This window comes from Lactuca virosa, chromosome 5, assembly GCF_052849685.1.
Source record: "Lactuca virosa cultivar CGN04683 chromosome 5, Lactuca_virosa_CGN04683_v6, whole genome shotgun sequence".
Taxonomy (NCBI): Eukaryota; Viridiplantae; Streptophyta; class Magnoliopsida; order Asterales; family Asteraceae; genus Lactuca; species Lactuca virosa.
Window position 1 is genome coordinate 418,525,307 of NC_136430.1, and position 26,159 is coordinate 418,551,465.

The 26,159-nt window shown below is 36.1% G+C and overlaps 1 protein-coding gene and 1 long non-coding RNA gene across 2 annotated transcripts; both read left to right on the forward strand.

Annotated features, from left to right (window-relative positions):
- Positions 1-565: 565 nt before the first annotated feature.
- ABCB29 (ABC2 homolog 12) lies at positions 566-3,819 on the forward strand. The gene is made up of 10 exons (XM_079048579.1): positions 566-1,251; positions 1,366-1,452; positions 1,545-1,652; positions 1,772-2,029; positions 2,331-2,414; positions 2,498-2,720; positions 2,814-2,899; positions 2,986-3,173; positions 3,290-3,419; positions 3,577-3,819. Exons 1-10 carry the CDS (start codon positions 694-696, stop codon positions 3,727-3,729), a joined length of 1,875 nt encoding a protein of 624 aa, XP_078904705.1. The 5' UTR covers positions 566-693; the 3' UTR covers positions 3,730-3,819.
- Positions 3,820-10,916: 7,097 nt separating this feature from the next.
- Positions 10,917-13,478, forward strand: LOC145112206 (uncharacterized). The gene is made up of 4 exons (XR_013710469.1): positions 10,917-11,049; positions 11,121-11,209; positions 11,913-11,995; positions 13,061-13,478. It is a non-coding gene; the product is annotated as an uncharacterized LOC145112206 (long non-coding RNA).
- Positions 13,479-26,159: the final 12,681 nt, after the last annotated feature.

Consider the following 26,159-nt stretch of genomic DNA (forward strand, 5'->3'; position numbering starts at 1 on the left):
ATTCTTTATAAGGCTATACGGAGTGATGGATGGCAATAGGATGACATGGATGACATCCAAGGGAACACCCGTCCCTTAGGCTATGCAGAGTGGCTTCGACAACTAATCGACAATAGTCTACTCAGCACTTGGCACACCGCCCCGCCACTTCAACATGCCCGAGTTCAACATCCCTGTTTGGCGATAAATTGCCAAGCATTCTCCCCATTTGATTTTTGACCAACCAATCACAAAACTTGTTTTATTTTATTTTTTCAATTTTAAAACTCTAAAAATCATACTTTCTAAATTGCAAGAAAATTAAGTGGTGTGGCAAAAGTGAAGTGGCGCCTATATGGCAACAAAAAATATATGACAAGAGTGACATCACTCCCTTTAGCCTTAGGCTTCAGGGAGTGAGAGGTGCTAAGCATGCGCTACACCACATCTGCATTGTGCTAAGGACACGTCAGGAGGAGTTCGCCAAGCAGGCATCAAGACGAGAGTGGAGAAAGAAAGTTAGTTGGTGGGTTGTGATTTGTACCGTGAAGTTGAAGTAGCAGCACACTATGTAGTATGTAGGATCAAGGAAATATTGTTATTTCTTTGAGGCTTTAAAATATCTAAAAACTAGATATTCGGAAAATAAAGTAACATCCGTTACTTTTAGCAGTTTTCCGGCGGGAACACCCAAACCGTTTTTAGTCTTTGCCGATGATTCTTCTAATTCCACCATCATCTTCGTTGCTCAAATTCAAACAGAGAGAATTGAATCGGTTAAATTTGATCAGTACCCGCAAATCACCTTTTACGAACCGTGATCATCTTAAACCCTTCAAATTCAATTCCATATCTTGTTCACTCAAGCTCCCTACTTCACTCGATTCGGTTAAGCCCTACGTCCAATCGGAATGGAAAACGATTGTCAAGGGTTGGATATGCAGCGCCGTTTCGGTTTATTCGTTATCGACCATCGTACCCAAAGTAGGGAAATTCTCTGCCGTGATGAATGTCGAAGGGTTGAGGCAGGAGGGTGTGCTGATTGGGGTTTTGTTTTTGGTTCGGTTGATTTCTAATTACTTGCAGCAGTCTTTACTTTGGGAGGCGTCGCTTCGGTCGGTGTATAAGATGAGGGTTTATGTGTTTGAGAGGGTTTTGCAGAGAGATTTAGGGTTCTTTGAAGGTGGCTCTGGGAAGTCAGTGGGAGATGTTGCTTACAGGATTACTGCCGAGGCTTCAGATGTAGCTGATACCATCTACGCTCTATTGAATGTCAGTACTCAGTATTTCTTTTTCTATTTCTTGATATTTATGCGATTGTGTGCTCGACTGCTTTCTCCATTTTTGAAAGTATACTCTTTTTTTCTTCTTGTTTCTGTATTGTAGACCATTGTACCCAGTACACTGCAACTATTAGCAATGGCAACTCAGATGCTGGTTATTAGCCCTGTTTTGTCCTTAGTTTCTGCCTTGGTAAGTAAAACTGCAAAAGATTCTCTTTGTTTGTTGTTACAGTATCACCTAATTTGCAAAATGAAATTGAAGGGTGCTTGAAATGTTTGAAGGTGATACCATTGATGGCCTTTGTAAATGCATATTTTGGTGAAGAGCTTCGCGAAACATCAAATAAAGCAAATTTCAGCATTGCTGCTATCTCGGCTTATCTGAATGAGGTATACTTCATGGAGTCAAGTAACTACTACTACTTTATCTGATATATATATATATATATATATATATATATATATATATATATATATATATATTAATTGTAAATATTGATTTGGTTTAGGTACTCCCATCAATCCTCTTTGTGAAGGCAAACAATGCAGAACACAATGAGTGTATGAGGTTCAAGAAACTTGCTAATGCTGACCTATATGAACGTTTAAATAAGAAGAGATTAAAGGCCTTGATTCCTCATATTGTACAAGTAACATTTTGTGGGGCTCTACTTCTGATTTTTGTTGGCTCATTGGTGACCTCAAGTGATTTGTCTAATGTGGTTTCGTTCATAACATCATTGGTTTTATTGATTGAGCCAATTCAGGTTGTTCCCTTACCTTTTTCTTATTTCATATTCATACTTTACTTCCATTATGATTTGTGATGTTTACATATTTACTTATTTACGATGCTACTCATCTGTGGAACCCATGAAATGGAATATAAATTGATTTTAGATTGTATGAAGAAATCATTATCCATGTAACCCATTCACCTTCTATTTGCAGTTTGAACACAACTTCTGTCTTTATCGTGCTAATAATTCTCTTTATCATAATGGTGAATTCAGCCTTGAGGAGTTTGTCTAAAAAAATTATGAGTCTGAATTTAAGAAAACCATGCAGGATGTGGGAAAAGCATACAATGAGCTAAAACAAGGAGAGCCTGCCATTGAACGTTTGTTTCAGCTATCGAGTTTTAAGCCCAAGGTAAGTCTTGAGCTTTATGAGCTTGAATTATTAATTACATAAATTTACAAACAATCTTATATGACATGTGATGTGCATAATAGGTTATTGAGGACATAAATGAAGTTGATTTAGAGTCTGTTGCAGGAGAGATAAAATTCAATGAAGTCTCATTCAGATATGGTGATAATCTGAATATGCCTCTCATATTGAACAAGTTGGATCTTCATATCAAAGCTGGAGAAACCGTTGCTCTTGTTGGGCCTTCAGGGGGAGGAAAGACAACCCTTGTCAAGTTGCTTCTTCGCCTCTATGATCCTCTATGTGGTAAAAATCAAAAGTCAAAACCCTCTAAACACTAGTTATTTCTTTTTCTATTTTTTATTGTTATTATTAATGGTGAAATTTTGTTGATAATAGGTTGTATTCTCATCGATAACCATGACATTCGAAACATCTCTTTGGGAAGTTTAAGGACACATGTTGGTTTGGTGACTCAGGACACTGTAAGTACCAGAAAATTAAATTTTAATTATATTTGTGCAAAATGACTATAAAAATTGTTACTATATAACAAATGAATTGGTATCAGACACTGTTTTCAGGGACAATTGCGGAAAATATTGGGTATAGAGATTTGATGAGTAAAATCGATATGGAAAGAGTGAAGAATGCAGCAGAAATTGCAAATGCAGTTGAGTTCATTGAAACACTCTCTCAAGGATATGCAACAAATATCGGGCCTAGAGGCTCACTTTTGAGTGGAGGCCAAAGGCAACGGTAAGTAGGAAATAGCAACCTACTTTCATTTCTTTTTACTTTGAAAAATCTACAATTAGTTGAAGTGAAAGTAGGATGCTATTAATATAATAAGAAAATGAATGAATAAAATGCAGAGTAGCTATTGCTCGGGGTCTGTATCAGAATCCTTCTATTCTTGTTCTTGATGAAGCAACTTCTGGTTTGGATACGAGGTCAGAGATGTTGGTGAGACAAGCATTGCAGAGATTAATGAAAACTCGTACTGTAAGTCCATGCAAATAAGTGATGTCTTGATAAATGACTTAATGGGACTTTCTGTATTAAGTAAATATATATATATATATATATATATATATATATATATATATATATATATATAGATAGGTGAATGATTGGTGGTGTGTATGATGTATGTGTGTAGGTGATTGTGATTGCTCATCGTTTGGAAACTGTTTTAATGGCGGAACGTGTTTTTTCTGTAAAAGAGGGAAAAGTGGAGGAGATATCTCGTTCATCTCTAATGGTTGGTCTTGGTCAGCATGATTCCTTGGCATCAACTGGGCTTTTGATATGAGGAATATGTGTGTCGTAACAAAAGTGTATAACTTTTTTGTGTATATATTTTATTCTTCATTTTGCATTTATAAGAAGTTACTTTCAAATATCATTCCTATCAACTACTCAGAAAATGTTTTTAGGAGTAAATTAGGAGCTAAGGGTTATAAATAAGTCGAGCCAACTCAAGAGATAACCGTGACCGACTCGAAATCGACTTGGTTCGAGTCGAGCTCGAGCTACTTGAGTATAATATCGAGCCAAGCTTGAGTATTGGAATGCTTGGTGTTATACACCCTCTTCAGCCACATTATTTTAGATAGGGTGCAGTTTGGGAAATCAACAAATAAAAAGAATCTTATTAGTGCAAGGGATTTAGGGCATTTTAGGCATTTTATATTATTTAGTTTGTTATGACATACATTATAAAAGGGTAGTTGGAATAGGAGTGAGATATCAAACTCCCACCAAACATGATTTTTGAAAATGAAACCCCTACCAAAAACAGAGTTCTAAAAATCAAAGCCCCATCAGCTCCATCAGAATTGTGATTTTACTCTGGTTGGGGAATCCAAATCCAGAAGAAATAGGTTTACATGGAACGACGTTCTCCAAGGTTTTTGATTTGACGGTCCGTTGTTGGAGTTTTCTAGAGGAAATGAGTGTCGATCTAGCAAGGGAAGAAAATGTAACACCCCTCGTATGTGCCTATTTGAAATAACCTTTGATAAAATCTTTCAAAATAATTTCAGAGTTTTAATTTGTGGAAAAACGATTTTAAAGTTTAATTCAAATATTTTACAGAGTTGAAATGCAAATAACGGTCCCAATTAAAATTTCCAAACATTTAGTGGTTTAATGAAAACATTTCTTGTGAGAATACCACAACTGATATCAAAACAAGGTTTAAGAAAACATTACACACCCAAGGTCTTTTAGATATCCAAAGCTTATGAGTCTCCTAAGTTTCTGACAACATCTATATACTAACCTACAAAATTATTATCAACAAGTGGGTTAGGCTATATGGAGCCTAGTGAGCACGATCACAGGGTTAGACATTATGGACAGTGTATATGAATGAACACTTTGGTTCATACACCAATATACAAACCCATACCTTCTCAAAATAACAAAATCAACATCAAAAGTTAGCTTGAGGGTAAAATATTACATAAGTCAAAATACATTGTCAATTTTGACAAGTCTCATATACTCTATAAGTGAATAAACAATACAAGGTAAATGTACATCAAATAAAAACTTCTCAATAATCAGAACTCAAACAAGATCATATAGATCTAGTAATACTCATACGAGTTACAAAACACTCGGAAACGATTATCTGATCAATAATAAAGTGTACAAAACTTGATACTTTTCCAAATATATAGTTTCAAGAAGAAACAATCCAAATGGATGATACAATGCATGCAACTATCCCAACCCAAGTCAATCTTAAAGTCCAACTCACAACAATCGTCGGATGCGAAAAACTCATGACAGGCTGCCAACTTTTGCACTCACATCCGACAGCAAAATAATGATGGCCGAGTGTGAAGAACGCACTTCAGTTGAAATTGTGAGTCGCCCTTACACCCACAAACAAGGAACTAGGGCCATTCAACCTAGACCACACAAGGGGTGGCGAGCCTTTACTAGTGTATGTGAGGATTATCTAGAAATCTACTCACAAACAAATAACAAACAACAACAAATGTCCATTGGGTACCTGAGACCACAAAGTCACATCCATCCTAGTATGATATGCATGTATGCAACAAGTAAGATGCCAAAATCTCTTTTATCAAAATAATTTTTTTTAGCTTTATATCAACCAAAAGCATTTTTGAAAATATAGTTTCATGAATGCACAAATAATCACATATGGGCAACTAGCAATCAAGTATATGTTAGATAGTTTCAAAACACAAAACCACTAATAAGGGATATGTCCTCTTAGTAACTCACTAAGGATAAGTTTAACAACCCTCCCCTTAACCCCCCCCCCCCCCAATAAATCAATTTCTCAAAATGTGTCCTTAGTTCAGAAAGGATGTCCCCGAATAATAAACTATCATAACAAGAAAACGAATCATATATTTCCAAATAATATACATACGTATAACATTTCACAAAAAGAGAAAACACGGATACTCATTGAGGGGACAAGTGTTCCAAGATAAGTGTACTCACCTTAAGCCCTAAGCTTGCAACACTAAGATCCTTCTTCACTTGAACTATGTCACTTCAAGTACCAAACTTCCCAAATCAATCCCCTAATAACAATGAAATGTGTCAAATGACTAAAATACCCTTCTTTGGGCCAACTTAACATTCTAAACTCAAAATACTCTAAAAATGATCTAAGGTGAATTTAGGATGCCAAAGGAGACCAACGGAGTGATCTAGGCTCAGCACAAAACGATCACAAATATAAAAATGGAACAAACAGGGAATGTGTGGTTACTACTGAACATGAAAACATAAATTTTGCATCGAATTTCTCATTTAGCCAACCAACTTTCACCGAGGCTTCAAAACAAATTCAGTGATCCCAAAAACTTAAAATACTTGTTTAATTACTTCAAGTGACATATTAAAGGATCCCCAAGCGGTTCATATCCTTAAAATAACTTTAAAAGACCTAGACTTTTTATAAAAGTCATTTGAAAGGCTAAAGAGCATCAAAACTTTAAAGTTGAAGGAATCGTTTCAAAAGACAACTTATTTGATTCCACACTTACAATAAATGCTCCAAAACCATCTCATAAAGGAATAAGGATGTTATGGAAACTTAAAGCTTAAGACATAATGAACACCAAATTCCAATCTTCTTATAAATTTTAAAACCATAAATTCTCTCAATTATGACGCTAGATGGATGAATTGCTATACAAATCATAAAGGATGATAGAATGTCATCTAGATATAAAACTAAGATCAATGCATGAATTAAAGTTTGGGACATAGTTCCATAATCGACAATGTTGAAATCCCAAATTTAAAGTGAGGTTTTACTCTAAACTTCATAACCTCACCATGAGACAAGGATTTTTCACATGGATCATAGATTGGAATGAAATACAGAATCTACACATAACATCAAACTCGTATCATTGTTTGAAACCGTAAATGTTGATCCAGAACAGTTTGGGTTTGAAAATACCTAATTCATCACATGGAAACTAAACTTAAACCAAACCCTAGAAATCTCACCATTAGTCATGAATTAACAAATGAGTCATGGATTTGAAGGGACATAAGCAATCTAATCACAAAATCCAAGCTCATATCATTTCTTGGAATCAATAATCTGAATCAATGAACTCTAGAATTGAAAATACCCAAATTCTCACCATTGGGACTAGAACTTGATTCAAACATCATGGAATATCACCATAAGCCAAAAAGTTAACAAATAGATCATTGATTGAAGGGAAATGTACCATCTAACCATAAGCTCAAGCTCATATAATTGCTTGGAGCATCAAATTCAGATTTGAAGATCTAGGGTTTTGGAATAGCATTAAATCTCACAAATCTCCCAACTATTTGTTAGTTGGAGTTTGTAGATAAATCAATGAGTTAAGCCACATCAACAATTTCACAATCACAACCCCATTTAAGCATGAATTCTGATTTCATCATTGGAGGTTAAGGAAACCCATCAAAACAACCACAATCTCACAAATCTCACAGCTATTAGCTTGGGGATGGATTAAGGAATGAAACTACAACATTAATCACATATAAAGAACACAATAGAGTATGATTTTTGAATTTTAAATACCACACAAACCCTAATAAAAATATGAATGTAAACGGATGAAAAACTAACTTTTTATGCAAAATGGTGAGAGGAATTGAGCAAGGTTTCATCCAAGGACTTCAATCTTTAAGACTCCATGGATTTAGTGAAGAAATTTCGAACAAGGAGGTATTTGGAGCAAAAAACGTGTAAGGAAGAAAGTGAGTGAAAATGGGAAGAAGGTATGTTAAAAAGTGAAAGGACAGATCTGAGATGCGCTGAGAACGTGACACGTCGTCCCGAAGAGCGTTTCACGGTGGCTTAAGTTCACAAGGTTGGCAGATTTGGCCCTTCATCCGAAATTCTTTTCAGAAATGGCCCCTAAGCTCACCTAAAACTCACATTAGCTCAAAAACGGTCCTTCCTTATCTTTACATCTACAAAAACGGTCTTAGATGTTTATTTGGTCAAACTCTAGGGTCAAACACATGTTTTCCCAACTTGTCACTTTTGGTCCCTAAACTTTAAAAGTTTTCATTCGACACCCAAATTCTATATCATAATTTATGTATGACTTAGTAACAAGGTAAATTATGGTTATTAATCAAAATCATTTACTTCCATTTATTTATTTCAATTTATTTTATTTTAATTTAAAGAATATGTTTATTTTAACCAAAAAGTTCAAAAACTTGTAGCCCCAAAAACAGGATGTTACAGAAAAGGTATGTAAGATGGGCCCTATTTCAACTAATATGACTATACAAGATAAAAGAAACAATAAAAAGTTTAAAACAAATTCATAAAAAGGCTAAAATGGTCTTTTTAAGTTGATCATGGATGAAAACCACAATCAAATTATAGCCAAAGTATTGTCCGAGTGAAAAAAATTAAATAGGGAGGAAAGTAGCAGGTTACTCCAAACTATAAGGAAGTTTATGTAATTTACTATAACTTATATGATATGTTTTTTTTTAGATTTATTTTATGTTATTATATATATTTTATAATTTGTATGATATAATTTGTTTTAGATTTATTTTATTTTTATTAGTAACACATTTAGGTGATTGGTTGCATAGTTTAAAAATGATAACATACCTAACTGTTGGAATATGATGGTTTTTTACAAACAAACGTAATGGAAGCAAAATCAAAACTTTTGCCATCATATTGCACAAAGATCATAAGTTCATAACTAAATGCAACAAAACTAAAACTCTAAAGAGAGGGTAGAATGATGTATCTTTCTTGTTGAATTAGTTCCTTTATTTTTTTAGATGATTGAAGAGCTTAAACCAGAACCCCTCTAATATGGAAGCACCCCATGACAATGACTAAACAAAATACAACATCCCTTTTCTTTTGTGCTGCCAAAATGGAGCCCAAACAATATTGTTGTGTAGAAGCAGAGTTTCTGGAGCCTATAGAGTATAGAGATGATCTCGACAACACAAAATGTTGGTATGGATGTTAGGACGCCTCAGTCCAAAAATCAAGACATTCCTATCATTGGATCTATGGGAAATGACTAAGTAATGCAACTAGGTCTTCAAAATCAGGATTTGAAGTGAAAATCGAGAGGGATGGAAAGAAAAGAAGGAAGTGAGGCAGTCTTTATAAGGAAAGTTGGTTAAGGTTTTTGTGTCACAATTACTTCTTACATTAGGTATATTTATCCCTTGATTTATGGGACAAACATTGATCAATTTTAATTCAAGATAATTACACTTAAAATCCTAAATTCATTTTAGTTTCTAATTAATTCACAATCTCATGATAAGGTAACAAACTAGTCCTTCTATCTCTCTTTTGTTATCTTAAGCTCAAATTATAATCTTGTATGTAACCAAAAGGACCATGCTATTTATAGAAATATGGCTAACTTGTTGTGATCATGTATATATTTTCAATAATAACTTCCTTATTTTTTGGACAAACCTTTTAAGGAATAATGACACGACCAATGAGTTTGAATTATCTGAAAATATGGTGTAATCGTTAGTTATCTAAGCAAAACAAGGTTCTACAATGTGCTCCTTGATTTGGTGTAGCTCGCAAGACATCCTAAATTATGTAGCTATTGTTCTACAACGTGCTTCCAGGTGCCATCAATGAAAATCTTTAAGAAAATAAGAGGGCAAACCGGAATGGAGGGAGATTCGTCGTCTATAATTGCATACGTTTTTTTTGTGATTCTTTGCATTAGAGAATTAAACGAGGATGCCGGAAATGAGAGTGTGGATTGAAATAGAGGTTGACTCGTGTTTATCAGAGACCGATTGGAAGTAGAACTAGAAAAATAAAAAATGTGGAGTATAAGATGAAGAATTATTTCCTTGAATTTGTAGATTAACATATTTTAAGGCTGGAGAAGAGCATGAAGAAACCTCAGCTTCAACCATGCAAGATCAAATCAAGTCTGATTTACATAAGGGGCGACGTCGACACACAAATTTTATCTTTTAAGAAAAAAAACTCGAAAAAAAAGGTTTCATTCGACAACAAGTTTATATCTTTTTTTAAACAAATGCTCCTAAACCAAAAGCTACTTCAAGCAGCATTTGGGAGATTTTAGCTTTTGGTTTTTATCTAATTTTACACATATAAAAGTTAATAGTTACTTTTGATGAACACTTATGCACAAATAAAATCTATAACTTCTAATTTCCGGCTTTCAGCTTCTACCAATCCGCTACCAACTAGTTTTGCCAAACACATCTAACATAATGTGCATCTATAAAATAATTAAAAAAAATTAATTATTCATATTCAGATTTAAGTGATTGGAGCTCTGAAGACCATGAAACATGGTTAATGGGATTGAGGGGTTAGCATGACTATGAGAATGAATAAATGGGTGGTGAAACATGGTTAATGAGATTGAGGGGTTAGCATGGCTATGAGAAAGAATAAATGGGTGGTGGTGAGGGGACACGAAGGAAGACGAATGAGGGGTGGAGTGAGTTCCATTTATTATTATTTTTTAGTTAAAACCAATTAAAAAAATACTAAATTAAATTAAAAGGGTACAACGTCAATTTACATGTATGAGTGATTAATTACACAAGAAAAATCAAACACACAACTTTATATAAAAACCACTTGAATCATTAGTGAATTCTTTTCCTTTTTTTTCACTTGTGTGAGACATATGACACATGAATCAATACTAATCAATACCTAAATAAAATTAATTTATATTTTTCTCTAGTATATTTAAATTGCACCAAACGAATAAAGCCAAAATAATTTTTTTATGTAAAGCTCATTGATGAATCATATTTATTTATTTATTAACAAAAGTTCAGTTTATTTAATTAATTTAGCAAATCTTCAAGAGATTAGCATAAAACCATGAAAAAAAAAGTATAATTTATTAGACCCTAAAATACCTTCAATCGAAAGTCGAAACAAGGAAACTAGAGATAGTCGGATATAAGGAAATAAAATATGTTACCGTTGCACACATAAACCGCCTTTTGAAACCTACATATACCAGTACCACCATATCAGCGATCAATCTGCACTCCCTTCGATCGTTCTTCTCCAACAGCAAGCTACCCATGATGCGTCTCTTCAACCCATGTATGTCTGTGTTTTGCATATTTTATTTTTCTCTTCTGTCGATTGTCTTGTTCTTGATTCTTCTTTGACAGATTTTTTCGGCGGGTTTTCATTTTTGAAAGGCGAAGGCTCCTTATACAACTTTTTTCCTACTTGAAAATTAGGGTTTTCGAGTTTCTTGGTACGAGTTTCTTGTTTTTCATCATGTTCTTCATTTAGAACAGAGATAATCTTAGAATCTTTTGGTTTTATCAAATTGCAATTATTTTGGTTTGTCGATTATCACGTTCTTGATCTTTCCTAACTTTATTGCTCGACTTTGCAAATGAAGCTCTTACGGTCAGGAATTTCTTTCTTCGATTCTATGTGTTTTTTTTTTTTTTTTTTTTTTTTTTTTTTTTTTTTCCGACTGTTTGTGTGTTCTACACTATTTAGTACCATATTACCATATTCATGCTATGGATTATCAATTATGGAATGTATATTTAGTGTTTCTTTTTGGCTTAATGGGTTAAACACTTAATCTGGTCATGACTGTTTCCTTTTTAACTTAACCTGGAGAGCTATACATGACTGTTTCTTTTTTAGTTTAATCTGGACAGAACATAATGACTTAACTGGTAAAGCCAAATAACCTAAGTTAATGTATTAAGACACTAACTCTTAACATAGTTTAATCTGGACAGAATGACTTGGTGAAATTTTGGGGGGTTTTCTCCTTCTAACTTTTTGGGGTCATGCAATTTCATTTTTAGTATAGTTTCATTTTAACTATAAGAATTCAGACATGTGTATCATAGGGAGGGGGGTTTGATAAAGGGATATGGGTATCACTTATATAACATTTATTTTTCTTCAATGTGTTTCCTTTTTTGGGTTTCCAGTTGATAGATAGTTGGGGAGCATAAGCATGAGAGTTCTCTTCCATTTTGGTGAGATGTTTTCTCAATGTGGATATTCCATTCAAGTAGGTGTCTGATTTCAGCTCTTTCTTTCTCTCTTTTATTGCAGTGCAATGATCCTGTTCTTGGAATTTAAGATTATAATTAACCTTTTGATTGTGAATCTTAAGATCAGCACATCTCTCATCTTTTTCTATGGTTGCTATGATGACACACCAAATGTACATCATCTGTTTACTTAGATTCAGATCTTGTCAACTCTTGCATGCTGGTAAATTACAATTGAGTTAGGTTGTCCTTTCTTATTAGTAACCTTTTGATTTGACCTTAAGCTCACTTGTTTTCCCTTCTTTTTTCGGGTCTCTCTATAAAGTTTTAGGTGCTCACCTATTTATATTTTTTTACTAGTTTCCAGTTTATTATTTTCCCTTTTTGAGTTCTTTCCATGACCTTGTTTATGTTGTTATACATGAGCTATGCAGTAGTATATTTTAATGAGCTTTCACCATTCTGTGCTTGAAATCTATATCATCAACCTTTTGATTGTAAATCCAAAGATTCCTCATGCACAAATTATGTTCTTGTCAACTCTTGCACAGTGGTAAATTTCAATTTAGCTGCTTTGTCTTTTCTTTTTCACCTGATCTTTTCATATCTCTAGGCATCCTATGTATTTATTCATTGCAGACTAGTGAACTTCCATCATTATGTTCTTGAAATCTTCATTTGAATCTGAGCTTTTTATTACAATATTACTATTATAGCGCACTTAATGCATGTATATTTACTCTGATTTGGTTCTTGTCAACTCATAAATGGTGTTAAATTGCAACTGAGATATCCATTAAATCTATGTAAAATGACTATTTTGCCCACATTTTTGTATTTTTACTAATTCTTCTGTACATGAACTCACAACAATGAACTTTGAATCAAATGATCCAGACTTCCATTTCACTTCTCATGAACTGTATCACATTTCTTATTAGGAATCAACTTTATTGATGTTAAATCAACTCTCTTAACGTTTTTTTTTTCTTATTTCAACATGTTTCATGTTTTGGTCTTTTGTATCTTGCTCATATTTGTTGGTTGAATCTTTCTAATCCCTAATGGTATGGGCTTTCCAGGCTATTTGCAGGAAGGACATTATGTTCAAAACAACTCGACTAATAGCCTGAATATGTCCCTCTTGTAGACTATTTTCATGTGTTTAGGTACCACTTTCAGGTATATTATTCATCTTTTTATTTTGTTGGCTAAACTTTTAATTAATGTATTCTGTTGTGGTTTAAAAGATAAAGGGATATCAGTGTCACTTATATGAGTTTTACTTTTGTTCATAAATATTAATTCTCTGATTTGTTGTTTTTACTAGTTTGCAGTTAAGTGGACTGGTTATATCAGTTATATGGAATGTTTATTTAGTGTTTTTATACATTATTGTATATTTCTCTTGTATGTGCATCGATTTAATTTCTTCGAAATCCTTTCATCTTTTTAATATTTTACTGTAATGAGGAAAAGTTCAACTCTGTTGATGATTTTCTTCTGGTTTTCCTTAACGACAAATTAAGCAGCTTTTTATGTTGTTTATTTGCATGGTGAAGCATCCTAAAAATAAAAGTGTAGTGAGCTTTCACCATTCTATATATATAACTAAAAACAATATTATTAACCTTTTGATATTAATATTAAGATCATGTCATTTTTTTCTATAGTTGCTATGATGACACCAAATGTACTTTTTTATTCATTCACTCTACTCATATTCAAAGTCATCCTATCTTTTTATAACAGTGTAATTCACTTTCATGATATACTTGAAATCTAAAATAATTAACCTTTTTTCATTTGAGTGTAAGTTCACTTTGTTTACCCTTCTTTTTCGGGTCCCTCTATAAGCTTTTATGTTCTCACCTTTTTATAGTTTTTACTAGTTTCCACTTTATTATTTTCCCTTTTTGAGTTCTTTCAATGACCTTGTTTATGTAGTTGCACATGAGCTATGCAGTAGTATATTTGCCTTCTTATTTGGAGATGGAAATTGTTCACTTCTCTTGAATGTGTACCAATTTTATTTTTTTGAAACTCTTTTGTTTTTATTTTTTGACTTAATGAGCTTAATGGTTTAACTACTTAATCTGGACAGCTATATATGACTGTTCCTTTTTTAGTTTAATCCAGACAGAATGAATAAAAAAAAAACTTAACTTAATGTATTAAGACGCTAACACTTTCCATATCTGTCTTTTGTTAAAATGTTGAATATCTATTAATTTGTCGGAAATTGAGGGTAAAATTGTCATTTAGTCTCATTTAGATGGTTTAGTCAGTCTAAAAAGGAAACATGCAATATGTATACAACATTTTATCCATACAAACTTCTCTACCCATTCTATGTCTACCTCCACTAGCATGTTCATGTTTTTATACAGTCTTTATGGTGGCTTAGGTTATTTGTGTCTTCTCTTCTGTTATTAACCTTTCTATTTTGAATCATAAGATCATCTGAGCTTTTAATATAGTTGCTATGATGACTAAATGCAGGTATGTTTTACTCATATTTACTTCTCATCAACTTTCTATTTAGACACTCGGTTCATAGCTGTGTAGATTTTTAACCTTTTGAATTTTAATCTCAAGAGAATCTCATTCTTTTTCTACAGTTTCTATGGTGGCAACAGTTGTATGCATCCAAAGATTCTGTTTTTGACAACTTGTGTGTGGTGGTAAATTTGTAATTGAGATGGTTTATCCTTTCTTATTCACCTACTTCTCTTACATCGCCTTTAGATTTTCATTATGAATCTTAATAATAAAATCTAATTTATTTATTATACAGGTGTGCTTGTATATAGTGGAGCAAAATACTGAAAGTTAGCTCTTGTCAACCGATGCTTTTTGGTAAATTGCAGTTTGTGTCTGGTTTGTCCATTCTTATTTTATCCCATGTTAATATATTTTCATTTGCTTAATGACCTTAATTTTCATCTGTCTATTCAACTTGTGTCTTTATTTATCATATTTTGTTTTTTCATCTGTCAATTGCCTTGTTCTTGATTCTTTTTTGATGGATTTTTTCAAAGGGTTTTGATTTTTGAATGGCAGATCTTCCTTATATAATTCTTTCCTACTTGAAAATTAAGGTCATTGAGTTTCTTGTTTTTCATCATGTTCTTCATTTTATACATAGAAGAATCTTTTAATATTTTGGTTTTATCTATTTGTAATTGTTTTTGATAGTCGAAATGTCTATCATAGTGAGGGTTTGATGATTTTATCGGTTTCTTGTTTTGATTTAAGTTTTTTTTTTCTTATTATAAGCATATTTCCTTTGAAAAATCAACCCAATTATAGCACTGCACTTTTTAGTTTTCTTTTTGTTACAACATTAATACTTTCGAATTTTATCTTATCAATGCATTTTACTTTTAAAAATCTATCAATAATAGCATTGTAGCCTCATTTTTTATTTATAATAAGCACATCTTACTTTAAAAAATCAACCAATTTTTAGCATTGCACTTTTCAGTTTTATTTGTGTTAAAACATTGTAACGTTCAAATGTTCTCTTCTCAAGGCATTTTCATTATGTAACAACATTATAACTTTCAAATTATATCTTATCTTGGCATTTTACTTTTAAAAATCTATCATATTTTTCATTATTAAGGCATTTTACTTTGAAGAATTAACCCATTTAGCATCACACTTTTTTTTTGTTTTCTTTCTGTTACAACATTAAAACTTTCAAATGTTTTCTTAACAAAGCATTTCACTTTTTAAAATTTATCATATTTTTCAATATCAAGGCAGTTTTGTTTGAAAAAAATCGCCAGTTATAACATTGTATTTTCATTTTTTTTATAATAAGCACATCTCCCTTAAAAAAATCAGTCCTTTTATAGCATTGCACTGTTCAGTTTTATTTGTGTTAAAAAATTGTAACTTCGAAGTATTTTCTTATCGAGGCATTTTACTTTGAAAAATGTATCTTATTTTTCAACATGAAGGCATTTTATGTTGACAAATCTACCAATTATAGCACTGAATTTTAGTTTTCCCATAAAAAGCACATTTACCTTTGAAAAATCAACCTAATTGTACCTATTAAAATTTCCTTAACAAGCCATTTTACTTTGAAAAATCCAAGCAAAAATTTTCTTTTCAATACAGTTTATTTTGAAAAATCTGCCGATTAGGGTATTGTACTTCCATTATTGTTGTAAGCTCATTTTCTTTTGAAAAATCAACCCAATTACAGCATTGCACTATTCACTTTCTTTATGTTAGAGCATTTTAACTTTCAAAAAATTTCTTATCAAGGCATTTAACTTTTAAAAATCTACCAATTCTTTTTTATTACATTTACTTTTTTATTATCATGATCTTGATGTATGTAATGTGTTTAGGGACTTGTTTTTTTCTCTAGATTATGTTTTTGTGGATGAGCTATTTAGGTAGTATATTATATTCATGCTTTTATACTTTGTCTTCTTATGTGGAGATAGAAGTTAGGTTTTCTTGTCTGGAAACGAGTTTACTTTCTTTTTACTCTAAAAATGTAATCAAGAATTTCAACAACTCTATTGATAACAATCTTTTGGTGACAATGGTGCCTTTTTAGGTTGTTTCATTGTTGTTGAAGCAAAACCAAAAGATAGCTTAATGTTTCCCTTTCTATTTTACAGTTTTACATTTATATATAAAATCAATATAATATCATTTGTTTGATAAAATTTTGGATTTATTCATTCATAGGTGTTTCCGTTTTGACAAGATGTTTTCACCATTATGTTCTTGAAATCTTGATTGTTAAACTTTTAATTATGAATCCTAAGATGATCTGAGCTTTTTTGTTACAATATTAATCCTAAGTAGCACTTAATAATGCATGCATATTTACTCTGATTTGGTCGTGATGCCTTGGTTATTTCATGTCTTATGTGAAAAATGTTGTGTTCAATGTTTTCTTTTTGATCATGATGTGACATGTTTCTTGATGTGATGAGAGATTTTAAAGCTCAAAAGTATGTAATTTTCTATTGAAAGTATATCATTCAACAACATTGACTCAACCTAATTGAGAATTATATATCTGATGCAGAATTGATACCACGTAAAGGCGAAAGAGACCATATCAACCTCTCAAAACTTCCTTTTAAAAAAAATAAAATATAAGGATCCTTTTAAGCCCTTAATCTTATGCTAGTTTTATGGATCCTTGTTACTGTAGGTTAACTAAGAGCAGGATGAGGATAATATGACTTTTAAAGCCCAAGACAGCTTGCAGCAGCTGGTTTGCTTTCATCCAAATTCTAAATTGCTTTCTTAATACATAAAAAACCTCTCTTATAGCTCATTTTCACCTTGATGCTCTTTTTTGATTGACTATTTTAATTTTCCAACCTCTAGTTTGCACTTTGTTTTCGAATATTGACCAAAAATGAATTTTCTTGCATATTTGATTGTTGTAGTTTCATTTTTTTTTGGATATAAGTTAGCTGTTAAATCCATATAGAATGACTATTTTGCCCACATGTTTATATTTTTACTAAAAATGGACAAGAAACTCACGACAATGAACTTTGAAGCATAATTGACTGACTTATCTCCCTCATATTATTAGTATAATGAACTTTCATGATTCTGATAAGCATCAACCACTCCTAGTTTACTCCAGGAAGGGTAAGAGGCCCAAGAGGACCTATGAATTAAGAGTTCAGTCCAGTAGACTGAGGTCTGGGAAGATGATTCTCAGAAAATAATCTTATTGGCTGTTTCTTTGCTTTTGTTAGTGACCTTAGCACTATTTTGATCGTGGGGGTGGTGCATGTGTCCTTAGCCAATGATAGAGCAGTTACAGCTTTTTGTTAAGGATATATTAGCTAGCTTTTGCTTTGTGTTGTTTATGCAGAAATTTGTAAGAAGTTCTTTCTAGAAACAGGAGAAATCCCTCTCTCGAATATGGGGCTTTTGTTATGAATGATCAGTAATCTTTTGGTTCTTTCCTTCGGTTTCTTTGTTCAATTGTGTGTTGGCTGTGAAGAATTCAGTTACAGGAAGGGAGAGCTTATCAACTGGTATCAGAGCAGCTCGTTCCAATGGGAGGAGCATCGAAGGAGGCCGCTGTAGTCAAGAAGGTTGAAGAACAAGTTGGGATTATGCAGATCCAACTTCACTCTCACGGTGGTGATATCCAAGAGATCAAGCAGAGAATGGATATCATCCTTAATGGGCAAGATGAAATGAGGCAGAATCAAGAACAAATTAACAAGACTTTAGCAAAGTTGCTTGAAAAAAATGATGGGACCTCTGGTACTCAAGGTTCTCTCCTTATCACTCCCACCGGGCACCAGCAGAACAAGAACAAAGGCGTGGGAAACGCTGTAGCTGGGGGATCTGGCCAGGGTGATTCCGGCCATGGAGGCTCCGGTCAGGGCGGCGCCAGTCAAGGAGGTTTAGGCTTCAACGGAAGTGGTCTCGTCTTTGGAACCGTCAACCAAAACGAGGGAGGAAGAGGTGGAGGGCGTTATGAATACCGCCATAGGAAGATTGACATGCCTACCTTCGATGGAAACGATCCCGACGGTTGGATCTTGCAAGCTGAGAGATACTTCGCCATCTATCAATTGATCAACGAAGAGAAACCGGAAGCTGCCATCCTTAGTTTGAGCGGGGATGCACTTTCATGGTACCGTTGGTCCGATAAGCAAGAAGCCATCACAACGGTCTGCACTGGAACAAACGGGAACGGCGGCGGAGTACGTGAGGAAGTTTGTCGAGTTAGCGGCACCCCTAGAGGGCGTTAACAATCGCGTCGCCATCGCTACGTTCATCAAAGGGCTTAAGCCCAGAAAGGAATTACTAATGTGGACTCCCCTCGATTTGGGCCGAGCAATGGATCTGGCCCAACAGATAGAAGAAAAGAACTCGTCCGTTAAGAGCACGGGATTCAGCGCTTTGGGGCTCCGAAATGTTTCGTCCACAGGTAACCGCTCCGCTCCAACCCTAATTTCCGGATCTTACCCATCATCCCGCTCCACTGAAATTACCCGAAGGAGTTATGGGGGGGATCGACCTCTCACAGAGGCACAAATCAACGAGAAAAGGGCTCGTGGCCTCTGTTATCGCTGTGACGAGAAGTGGAATAAGAACCATCGATGTAAGTCCCAAGTGAATGTGATCTTGGTAGAAGGAGAAGAAGCGCAGGAGGAAGAAGTAGAGACGGAAGTGATAGACCCTCCTGCTGCCCTCGATTCAACTGAGGTGGGTGGACTCATCGAGGTGTCCCTCAATTCGGTAGCGGGTCTGACCTCACCAAAAACCATGAAGATGCCTGGAAAAATCTTTGACCTAGCCGTGGTAACCCTCATCGATCCCGGTGCAACCCACAACTTCATTTCTTCCCAGATTGTAAAGGAATTGGCATTACTCATCACGGACATAGAACCAACCCTATGGAGTTAGAATGGGAACCGGTGACAGTGAAGAAGGGAGGGGCATTTGCAGAGGGGTGATGCTACAACTGCAAGAGCTTGACATTGTTGGAGAATTTCTACCCTTGAGGCTAGGGAGCTCGGATGTGATACTGGGAATGAAGTGGCTGGAGACATTGGGAACTACACAGACCAATTGGAAGGACCAAACTATGGTATTCACCGTAGGGGATCGACAAGTGAGCCTAAAAGGGGACCCCTCACTGGGAAAGTCTTTAGTATCCCTCAAAGCCATGGAGAGAATGATAAGGAAAGAGAAGACCGGAGTGTTGATTGAGCTCAACAGTACTGAGAGGGGAGAGGAAGCGGCTCGGATGGTTCCAGAATTCTTGGAGACCATTTTGTCCCGATTCCAAGGAATCTTTGACGAACCCACCGGACTGCCACCAAAAAGGCACATTGAGCATCAAATCGTGTTGAAGGAAGGCACCGATCCCGTGAGTGTGAGACCATACAGGTACCCTCACTTTCAAAAGGAAGAAATTGAGAAGATGATTCAAGGAATGCTGATGGCAGGTGTGATTCAACCGTGTAGCAGCCCTTATTCGAGCCCTGTTATCCTTGTAAAAAAAAAGATGGGTCTTGGCGTTTTTATGTCGATTACCGGGCTCTCAACCGGGCTACTGTTCCCGACAAGTTCCCCATTCCCGTTATTGATGAGCTCCTTGATGAATTTGCACGGGTCAGTCATTTTTAGTAAGTTGGAACTTTTTTTTTTTGGGGTATCACCAAATCAGAATTAAGACGGAAGATATCTCGAAAACTGCATTCCGAACACATGACGGCCACTATGAATTTCGGGTAATGCCCTTCGGGCTTACTAACGCCCCTGCAACCTTCCAATCTCTCATGAATGAGATTTTCCGGCCATTTTTACGAAGGTTCATCCTAGTCTTTTTTGACGACATTTTAATATATAGCTCTAGTACCGAAGCCCACGAACAACACCTGATCACAGTTCTGGCTCTACTGGAAAAGCATCAACTCTTTTTGAATAAAAAAAAATGTGAATTTGGACAAAGGCGATTATCATACTTGGGTCATGAGATTTCGGAAGAAGGAGTGGCAGCTGAGAGTTCGAAGGTTCAGGCCATGACCGCCTGGCCCACTCCCAAGAACATCAAGGAACTCAGGGGATTCCTAGGCCTGACAGGGTACTACAGAAAGTTTGTCCAGGGTTATGCTAGAATCGCCTCACCATTGACTGATCAATTAAAAAAAGATCAGTTTGGGTGGAATGAAGTAGCAGAAGAATCCTTCCAGCAGTTGAAGAAAGCTATGACCACAGTACCGGTTCTCGCTATGCCGGATTTCCAAAAAACCTTTGTGGTTGAAACTGATGCTTCGGGGCATGGATTGGGAGCAGTTCTAACCCAAGATAGTCGACCCATAGCGTACTACAGTTCCATATTGGGGGCAAGGGCGAGGCTCAAATCCATTTATGAGAAGGAACTCATGGCAATTGTTAAAGCCATACTAAAATGGAGGGCATACTTGTTAGGCCGGAAGTTCGTTGTACAGACTGATCAACTCAGTCTCAAGTACCTGTTAGAACAGCGGGTGGTGGGTAGTGACTACCAGAAATGGGTCTCAAAACTAATGGGATTTGAGTTCGAGATTCAGTATAGGACGGGAGCAAGTAATCGTGTAGCGGATGCTCTTTCTCGCAAGGGCCTGGATGCAGAGATGCAGAATATGGAGGTTGGGTGTTGGAAACATTGGAACAAACTCAGGGAGGAGATGGCACGGGATGAATTCATAAGTCGAGTGAAGAAGGAGCTGGAAGTCGACTGCAATTCACATCGGGGATTTAGCCTGTACCAGGGAAATCTTTATTACAAGAACAGGTTGGTCGTTCCCGCTAAGTCCCCAGTCATACAAGAAGTAATGGCGGAATTCCACAACTCCCCGGTGGGTGGTCACGCCGGCGAAAGGAAGACCTACCAACGGGCGGCAGCAGAAGTGTATTGGCAAGGCATAAGAAAGGATATCATTGAGTACATTAAAGAATGTCAGGTGTGTCAACAACACAAATCCTTAACCTCATCCCCTGCAGGATTATTGCAACCCATCCAGCTACCAATGCAAGTGTGGGAGGAAGTGACTATGGACTTCATAGAGGGATTACCAAAATCTGAAGGGTGGAATACCATATGGTTGGTGGTGGATCGCTTGAGCAAATATGCTCATTTCATTCCCCTGAAACACCCATTCACAGCTGCTACAGTGGCCCAAAGCTTCATCAAAGAAATTGTCAGACTCCACGGGTTACCCACCTCAATCATCAGTGATCGAGACAAGATCTTTGTCAGTCATTTTTGGATGGAACTGTTCAGGTTGCATGGAATTTCCCTCAAGAAAAGCACAGCGTACCACCCGCAATCGGATGGCCAATCAGAAGTAGTCAATCGATGCCTTGAAACCTATCTTCGTTGCTTTTGTTACAAACCCAAGACTTGGTCCAAATGGCTGGCTTGGGCTGAGTTTTGGTACAATTCCTCCAATCACACATCCACAAAATGCAGCCCATTTAAGGCCTTATATGGCAGGGAGCCACCTCCCATTATTCGATTCGAAGGACAACGTACCACCCTTGATGCCGTTGACATGTTGTTAGAAGATCGTGATGCGATATTGGATGACCTCCGTATGAACTTAATCCGAGCCCAACAGAGAATGACGGTTCAAGCAAACAAGAAGCGGAGGGATGTGGAATATCAGGAGGGAGACATGGTTTATCTCAAGCTGAAGCCTTACCGACAACAAAGCCTGGCTAGGAGGAAGTATGACAAGCTTGCAGCTCGCTACTACGGTCCCTACAGAGTTTGCCAAAGAAATGGGAAAGTTGCATACAAATTGGAATTACCCCCTGAAAGTATGATCCATCCGGTCTTCCATGTTTCCCTGTTAAGATCTGCTTTTGGTGTACCAAACAAACCCACTCAATTGCCAGCCCAACTGTCTGGTGACATGGAACTAATGGTGCAACCAGAAGAACTGAAAGGGGTGAGACTCAAGAAAGGTGGAGATCCAGGCGACAAGGAAGTTTTAATCCAATGGAAGGGGTTAGCTGAATCAGAAGCCACTTGGGAGGATTTCGAGAAGCTAAACCATGCTTTTCCCACTTTTAACCTTGAGGACAAGGTTGAAGTTTGGGTGGCGGGTATTGATAAGCATCAACCACGAGGACCTATGAATTAAGAGTCCAGTCCAGTAGACTGAGGTCTGGGAAGATGATTCTCAGAAAATAATCTTATTGGCTGTTTCTTTGCTTTTGTTAGTGACCTTAGCACTATTTTAATCGTGGGGGTGGTGCATGTGTCCTTAGCCAATGATAGAGCAGTTACAGCTTTTTGTTAAGGATATATTAGCTAGCTTTTGCTTTGTGTTGTTTATGCAGAAATTTGTAAGAAGTTCTGTTGTATGGATACCACTTGCAAACCTTACTCGTTTTGCCTTGCCATATACACAGTCTTCACAGAAATCCAAATCAACAATCTTTTATTGACCAAGTAAACCTCTTCGACTCAATTCTAACATGCCTTGAAAACTCATATGGCCGAGTCGAAGGTGCCAAAGACGGGACTGATCTGGATCAGAAAGAGACTTTGAAACAACAGCATCATCACTCGAAATTGTTTGCCCGTCAAGAAAGTAAAGATCTGAGGTTTTTCGTTTGGCTCTCAGTTTGTCGGAACCGTCTTTGAATACCCTGAGAACTCCACCTTTACCAGCAAACTCGTATCCCTTTTTGTCAAAGGAACTGAGAGATAACAAGTTTCTTCTGAGGTTAGGAACATATCTAACATCCCCCATGGTTCGAATAACTCCGTCAAACATACGGATCCTGACTGAACCATGTCCAAGAACTGGACATGTAGTATTGTTACCCATCAACACATAGCCCTGGTTAACCTTTTCAAATGTGTAAAACCAACTTTTGTTGTGACACATATGAAAAGTACAACCAGAGTCGAGTATCCAATCACCAGTGGAATCCAATTTATCTGAATAAACTGTCAAAAGTTCTCCAATACCTTCAACCTCAGCTACATCGGCTTCACCCGAAGTGCTAGCTTGTTTGCCATTTGCTGCCGTCTTCTCTTTTTCTTTATTCTTCAACTTGAAGCATTCTTCAAGCACATGTCCCTTCTTGTGACGATAGTTGCAAAACTTTCGTTTGCCTTTTGACTTGGATCTGGTTCTGTTGGAAGATTGAGAAGTTCTACTTCTCTCTGTTGTTCTTCCTCTGGCATTCAAACCTTCGGCTTTAGCATCACTTGAACCACCACCAGTAATATGCTTCATCTTCTCTTTGGAATCCAAAGCTGTATAGACTTCATCTAAAACTAGAGTGTCACGGCTATAGATAATAGTATCACGAAAATGGCTATAGGATTCTGGCAACGACGATAATAAGAATAGAGCCAAGTCTTCATCTTCATACTGAACATCCATATTCTCTAAGTTATTTACTAACTCTTTAAATGTGGATATATGTTCAGCTAAAGAGCCTCCTTCAATCATCTTGAGATTGAACAACCGTTGCTTCAAATGCAACTTGTTTGGTAAGCTCTTGGTCATCAACAGTTGCTCCAACTTTAGCCATAAAGAAGCCGCTGACGTTTCTTTTAGAACATCTTGCAAAACATCGTTTGACAAGTGCAAACGAATCTGGGATAAAGCCTTCAGATCTTTCATCTCCTTTTCTTCTTCGGTCCATGTATCGGACATCATATTGAAACCCAAGAGCGCCTTGTGTAAATCCATCTGAATGAGAATGTCTCTCATCTTTACTTACCACAACGGAAATCGGGTGTTACGATCCAGTAGTGGAATATCGTATTTTACCGAAGACATGATTAATTACTTGATAAAATGATCCCAACGAGCTAATATCACAACCTGCTCTGATACCAATTGTTGTAAAATACGACGGATCCAAATTGACTTAAATAATATTAGCTCAATGCGGAATGGGATCAAAAATTATCAAAGCGTAATAATCACAACGTAATACGAATAAAATAAATAGAATAGAGACACAGGAATTTACGTGGAAACCCAAATCGGGAAAAAACCACGTAAATTCCTGTGTCTCTATTCTATTTATTTTATTCGTATTACGTTGTGATTATTACGCTTTGATAATTTTTGATCCCATTCCGCATTGAGCTAATATTATTTAAGTCAATTTGGATCCGTCGTATTTTACAACAATTGGTATCAGAGCCGGTTGTGATATTAGCTCGTTGGGATCATTTTATCAAGTAATTAATCATGTCTTCGGTAAAATACGATATTCCACTACTGGATCGTAACACCCGATTTCCGTTGTGGCAAGTAAAGATGAGAGACATTCTCATTCAGATGGATTTACACAAGGCGTTCTTGGGTTTCAATATGATGCCCGATACATGGACCGAAGAAGAAAAGGAGATGAAAGATCTGAAGGCTTTATCCCAGATTCGTTTGCACTTGTCGTATTTTACAACAACGAAAGGACCACTTGATTATGTTCACTCGGATTTGTGGGGACCGGCTCGAGTTGCTTCAAAAGGTGGAGCTATTTATATGCTCACTATTATTGATGATTTCTCCAGGAAGGTGTGGTCTTTCTTCTTAAAACATAAAAGAGACGTTTTCTCTACCTTCAGAAATTGGAAAGTTCAGGTTGAAAAGCAATCAGGTCTGGTGTTAAAGTATCTTCGTACGGATAATGGACTTGAGTTTTGCTCAGAAGAGTTTAATGTCTATTGTCAAAAGGAAGGCATTACTCGACATCGCACAGTAGTCCATTCACCTCAACAAAATGGTGTAGATGAAAGGATGAATCGCACCATTATGGAGAAGGTCCGGTGTATGCTTTCTAATTCCAAATTGCCAAAGTCTTTTTGGGCGGAGGCTGCTTCGACTGCTTGCTATGTTATCAACCGATCACCGTCACGAGCAATCGAGAAGAAAACTCCGTTTGAGTTATGGTCCGGTAAACCTGCCAATTATTCAGATTTAAAACCATTCGGATGTCCAGCGTATGCACGAGTTGACAATGGGAAGCTAGAACCAAGAGCAATCAAATGCGTTTTTCTTGGGTACAATCAAGGTGTAAAGGGTTACAAGTTGTGGAGCTTTGATTTGAAGAAAATTATCATCTCAAGAGATGTTACTTTTGATGAGTCTGCTATAATTCAACCAGTTGCTGACTCTTCTAAAAGAACAGATGCATCAGATGTATCATCCGAAGCAAATAAAGAGAATGCTCAAATGGAGGTGGAGCTTCCTACTTCACCTACCACTAATCAGAGTACAAATCAGCATCAAGATTCTTCTTCGTCGGATGAGCATGTTGTTGGTGAAGATTCAACACCTTCACAACCACAAGCTACTACTCCAAGCATTGCAAGAGATAGACCGAGAAGACAGATTATTCCTCCGAAGAGGTATGCTGAATCTGATTTGGTTGCCCATGCTTTTATTGTTGCTGATAATATTGAGTCCGCAATGGAGCCTGCGAATTATGACGAGGCTATCAAATCTGAAGACTCAAATGATTGGATGCTCGCTATGCAAAATGAGATGGAATCCTTGCAGCGAAACAGTACTTGGAATTTAGTTCCTATTCCGAAAGGGAAGAGACCAGTTAAATGCAAGTGGGTCTACAAGCTCAAGGAACCTGTCAACCCAAATGATAAACCAAGATACAAAGCTCGGTTAGTAGCTAAAGGCT

Coding starts and splice junctions, on each gene's coding strand:
- ABCB29 (XM_079048579.1), top strand. CDS start 694: ATGATTCTTCTAATTCCACCATCATCTTCGTTGCTCAAATTCAAACAG. Junction 1,653..1,771: donor TCTCGGCTTATCTGAATGAG/GTATACTTCATG, acceptor GATTTGGTTTAG/GTACTCCCATCAATCCTCTT. Junction 2,721..2,813: donor CCTCTATGATCCTCTATGTG/GTAAAAATCAAA, acceptor TGTTGATAATAG/GTTGTATTCTCATCGATAAC.